The sequence below is a fragment of the Populus alba genome, chromosome 9, assembly GCF_005239225.2.
Source record: "Populus alba chromosome 9, ASM523922v2, whole genome shotgun sequence".
Classification (NCBI taxonomy): Eukaryota; Viridiplantae; Streptophyta; class Magnoliopsida; order Malpighiales; family Salicaceae; genus Populus; species Populus alba.
In genome coordinates, this window is record NC_133292.1 from 4,391,899 (window position 1) to 4,397,575 (window position 5,677).

At 34.0% G+C, this 5,677-nt stretch overlaps 1 protein-coding gene across 1 annotated transcript; it reads left to right on the forward strand.

The window, feature by feature from the left end:
* The first annotated feature begins 2,121 nt into the window (after positions 1-2,121).
* LOC118057999 (L-type lectin-domain containing receptor kinase SIT2-like) lies at positions 2,122-4,529 on the forward strand. Its single transcript, XM_035070727.2, has one exon. The coding sequence runs from the start codon at positions 2,206-2,208 to the stop codon at positions 4,234-4,236; it is 2,031 nt and encodes a 676-aa protein (XP_034926618.1). The 5' UTR covers positions 2,122-2,205; the 3' UTR covers positions 4,237-4,529.
* Positions 4,530-5,677: the final 1,148 nt, after the last annotated feature.

Genomic DNA, 5,677 nt, shown 5'->3' on the forward strand with positions numbered 1-5,677 from the left:
ATAACAAATATTTTTAAAATATTTTTTAAAACATTAAAAATAAAGAATATCTGAGTGGATCGCAAGAATCATGTACAGAATTGTCATTTTCAGTTAGCTATCAAGGCGCAGTGATTTTTCTAAGATTGTATCGTTCTTCTGCATAGTTTTTTTTTTTAAATATATTAAAATAATAATTTTTTATTTTTTAAAAAATGTTTTTAATATTAATACATTAAAATATTCTAAAAACACCATAAAAATATTAATTTAAAATAAAAATAATAATAAATAATAAATATTTTTAAAACATTAAAAATAAAGAATTTCTGGGTGGATCGCAAGAATCATATACAGAATTGTCATTTTCAGTTAGCTATCAAGGCGCAGTGATTTTTCTAAGATTGTATCGTTCTTCTGCATAGTGCATAGAGTCAAAGATGGCCACCCAGGAATAACGTCGTTGAAATGGATTTTTCACCCTTTAAATTAAATTAAATTATAAATAAATCTCAGACACATACTTGACTTATAAGTTTATTCATTGGAATGGGGCGTTTGCAGATTTGCCCTTGCACTAAAATATTGAGGTCAATTTAGTCTTTTCACGGGATCCAAATTAATCAAGAGCAAAAAGTTATTCGCATGTTATTTTTTCACTTTAAAATGACAAAAAAAAAATCCCTTAAAGCTATTAAACTGGTTTTCAAGAGCTTATTTGTCCTTAACACTTTCTTAAACGTTGTAAAAGACTGATGTACACTTCCAAGCAAAAACAATTAACTTATATTCAGGAGCTTTTTTATTTTTTCAAACTGGTTTTTTTTTATTATATATATATATATATATATATATATATATAAAACCTGGCATATGAGCTTTTCTTGTGCTATTTACGTGGTTATTTAAATAGTAGCTTTCAAGGCGGTGTTGAAATTGTCTTGGCAACCCCTCCATATCTAAATTACGCTTGTGGTCAACCAACTTAAGGTTTGGTGCTAACTTTTTCTTCTTTTTTTTTTTCGACTCCTTGATTAATTCAAGGCGGTGTTGAAATTGTCTTGACAGCCCCTTCACGTTTAGGTTACGCTCGTGGTCACTCAACTTAAGATTTGGTGCTAACAATATTTTTTTTTTACTCCTTGATTTCTACACCTGACCCTCTAAAACTTAAAACCAACATTTTAATTTTTCTTGGAATTTGATCTCTTTTCTTGTAATTATTATTGATTTTATTTGAAATAATTTATAGAATTGAAAATTTTTTATTTATTAAATTTGATCTTTATTCTTTTGATTGTTATTTATTTGTTTTAGATGGTTTTTTGAATTTATTTTTTTATTATTTCATCCTTCAATTTTTTTCCTATCAAATTTGATCATCATTTTCTCCTTTTTTTAAGCTCATGTCTCTTTAATTTTTATCATTCGGTATTTATTTAATCAGAGATTATGTTTCATTATTTTTTTTATTTCATTTCAATAGAAACTTTCATTGATTTTGAAAATAACATGGGTTATATTGAATCTTTTTACTTGTTGCTCTTTGTTAAATTTAACTTTTTTTGAGAAATTTAATTTTTTAAAAAATTTTAATTTAATTAATTAATTATAAACATTTTCTCCCATGAATTATTTGTGTCAATGGATTCGTTCAATCCAAAACTTGAGATAAAGGGTGTAATCTGAAAAAAGATTCATAAATGATTGTTAATGGAGTTGAAGTTACCAAAATTTAGAGGGACCAGTGTCTATTTATGCCTAATTGCTCCACATATATATAGAAATATAATATAAAAATGGAAACAGATAGACTAGAAACGACATCTTTTATGTCAATGACACCAAAGAAAGAGGATATTAAATGAATGGAATTGGGATATTGACAGAATATAATAAAATAAAGCCACTTTGAGGTTTCCTATGAAATGAAGCATGAAACGAAGACACTACGAAGAAATTCCAAGAATTACAAAGAAAACTTCAAGCTCATATTGGTTGAAAAGTAGTTTTCCCTCTTCTTTTTTTTTCCAAGAAAAAGCTTTGGAGAAGGTTCGAATGCGCCCAAGTCATAGCAATGTGATGAGACTTGTTTATATATAATTCAATCTTTAGACTGAGGATTTGAAACTGTAACAACAAATAAGGAGAAACTCGAAGCGAAAAAAGTTTGTTCTTTTACCAATGTGTAACTGAAGAAGCAAAAACAATCTTCTGCACGTTCTTATGATGATTGCATCGTTCAAATCATTGCACTTTCTACTCGGCCTGTTTGTTTCCTTGAAACTCTTGGCCTTAGCTCAAGAGGAAAACCACTTCATCTATCATGGCTTCACTGGAGCCGACCTGCTCCTCAGCGGGATTGCAAAAATCCATCCAAATGGGCTCTTAGAGCTGACAAACACTTCAAAACAGCAAATTGGCCGTGCTTTCTTCCCATTCCCTTTTCAGTTCAACACATCTTTAATCAACAATTCTCGGTCTCTCTCGTTCTCTACCCAGTTTGCGTTTGCCATGGTCCCAGAGCTGCCTACACTTGGTGGCCATGGCATGGCCTTCACAATCTCTCCATCTGTGGACTTCACAGGGGCTATGGCAACTCAGTACTTTGGAATCCTCAATTCTACAAGCAATGGCCTACCTTCAAACCATCTAGTGGCAGTTGAGCTGGATGCAGTTCCAAGCCCTGATCTTAAAGACATCAATGACAGCCACGTTGGAATTGATGTAAACAGCTTGGTATCCATTGAATCTGCTCCGGTGACCTACTTTTCAGATGAGGAAAAGGAGAATAAGAGCTTGACTCTCATAAGTGGTCATGTGATGCACGTGTGGATAGATTATGATGAATCAGAGAAGCTACTCAATGTTACAGTTGCTCCTGTCACAAGAACAAAACCAACCTTGCCTCTCTTGTCAACATCTCTCGATCTTTCTTCTGTTATGTTGGATTCTATGTACGTTGGTTTTTCTTCATCTACTGGAGCAGTGGCTAGCAGCCACTATATTCTGGGGTGGAGCTTCAACAGAGGCGGACAAGCTCAAAGTCTTGATGTGTCCAAGTTGCCTTCACTTCCCGCTCAAAGAAAATCAAGAAAGAAACCATATTTAAGAATTCTGGCCCCAACAATAACAGCAATCATTTTTCTGGTAGCAATCTCTGGTGCTGCTTATATAACAAGGAGGAAGAAATATGAGGAACTGCGCGAAGATTGGGAACAGGAGTATGGTCCTCAAAGATTCTCCTACAAGGATTTATACAAAGCAACTACAGGTTTCACGGACAGGAAGTTGCTGGGAAGTGGAGGTTTTGGAAAGGTTTACAGAGGAGTACTGCCTTCTTCCAACATGCAAGTCGCGATCAAGAAAGTATCCCATGATTCCAAACAAGGAACTAAGCAGTTTGTTGCTGAGATTGCTAGCATGGGAAGGCTGAGGCACAGGAACTTGGTCCAGCTCCTAGGCTATTGCCGGAGAAAGGGAGAGCTCCTCTTGGTCTATGATTACATGCCCCGTGGAAGCCTTGATAAACTCCTGTTTCGCAATGACACACCCAGCCTTAATTGGGTTCAGCGATATCAGGTCCTCAGAGGAGTTGCGTCTGCCCTTCTCTACCTCCATGAAGAGTGGGAACAGGTTGTTCTGCATAGAGATGTGAAAGCTAGCAATATACTGTTAGATGATGATTTCAATGGTCGCCTAGGAGATTTTGGGCTTGCTAAATTATATGATCGCGGGGCCAATCCTCAAACAACCTGTGTGGTTGGAACAGTTGGATATATTGCGCCAGAGGTTACTAGAACAGGAAGGGCCACTACCAGCAGTGATGTTTTTGCTTTTGGCACTTTTATGCTTGAAATGGCTTGTGGAAGGAAACCTTTAGAGCCAGAACAATCAGTAGAAAAGATGGTTTTGGTTGACTGGGTTCTTGATTCCTGGAAAATAGGAGACATTCTTCGAACAGGTGATCCAAAATTGGAAGGTAATTACGTGGTGGAGGAAATGGAATTGGTTTTGAAGCTAGGTCTGCTTTGTTCTTTCTCTACACCACAAGCTAGGCCAAGCATGAGGCAAATTGCGCAATATCTGGATGGGAATGCTAGCCTGCCAGAGATGCCTCTTGATGGTGCTAGCATACGCTTGATGCCAGTTAGTCATGAAGGGCCTGGGGATTTCAACTTGTCTTTCCGTAGATCTAATGATTACTCTGCTCCTTCCTTCTCTAGTACCGACTCAATCCTCAGCTGTGGTCGTTGAATCATGGCTTAACGAGGTAAAAATTCTTTAACCTAAAGACTAACAGCTGGCATGTGGCAAGCCTGGTATTAGTGGTGAAGAGGAAGGTCTTAGAAGGTTTGTGCATACCATGGTAATCCTCAAAGCACCACAAAGACTGCTCCAAGAGGGGTTAATTAATTAGCATAGAAACATAGGTATAATTTATGATTTAAGCAAAACACATGGTTGAAATAGTACAATGTTTGATGAAACAATGCTGGTCAGTGATGGCCGTGTTCCTTTTTTTATAAAACTCTCCACTTACTTCTGTTATGGACTAAAATGATTAATCATTTATGCCTGCCTCGTTTTTTACATGGGAGGCTAATTACATATTGAACTATTCTGACTTCTGATATAGAGTGCAGCTCTGGGTGATATGGCTGTTGGCCGGGTGGTTTATTCACAGACTAGTAGTGGAATAAATAAAAAATGGTGATAATGTATCTTGATGCTGATGTTATACACACACATAACTGTTTTAACATTGCAACAAAATTTGCAATAAGAAGGCAGCGATATTAATAACCCTGCTTTCAGAAAGAGTGTAGATACCCAATTACCTAATGAAAAGGCTAGAGATGTTTGATCAATAAGCTTCCATCATTTCTCCTGGTCGTTGAACCAACAATGCTTCATGGAGGATTGATTACGTAAATATGTATATTAAGACTCATTCGATGTTAAAAATTATTTTTGATATCAATACATAATAATAATTTAAAATATCAAAAAAATTATTAATTTTAAATAAAAAAATAAAAACTTTTTTAAAATGCAAACGTACTACTACTAAAACTACATTTACTTGTTTATTATCATCTTTACCCTCTCCTTCTTTCTTGATCAAAACCCAAAGTAGACTAAAAATTTAGAGTTAAGCATTGAGACTCAATCAGAGAGCACACTTCGACCATCCTTCAAAGATTAGAGTTGTTGATAAATTGACTAGGTGTTTGGAGTTTTGATGTGATTGTTTTTTTTTAAGTATTTTTTATTTAAAAAATATATTTAAATAATATTTTTTATTTTTAAAAAATTATGTTTAATATCAACACATCAAAATAATCTAAAAATATTAAAAAATATATTAATTTAAAATAAAAACATAAAAAAATAATTTTTTTCAAAAATATTTTTAAAATACAAAAATAAATAACACATTTGCATTAAATTGAGAATTGTCATTTTCAATTAGCTATCAATATTTAACAAGGAGCAGTGCTTTTTCTAAGATGGGATCGTTCTTTTGTATAAAGTCAAAGATGGCTACCTAGAAATAACGTCGTTGAAAAGGATTTTCATGTTATGCTCACCTTTTAAATTAAATTAAATTAAAAATAAATAAATAAATCTCACGCATACTTGAGCAAGGTTATTCATTGGAATGGTGGATTTACAGATTTGCCCTTGTACTGAA

Coding starts and splice junctions, on each gene's coding strand:
- LOC118057999 (XM_035070727.2), top strand. CDS start 2,206: ATGATGATTGCATCGTTCAAATCATTGCACTTTCTACTCGGCCTGTTT.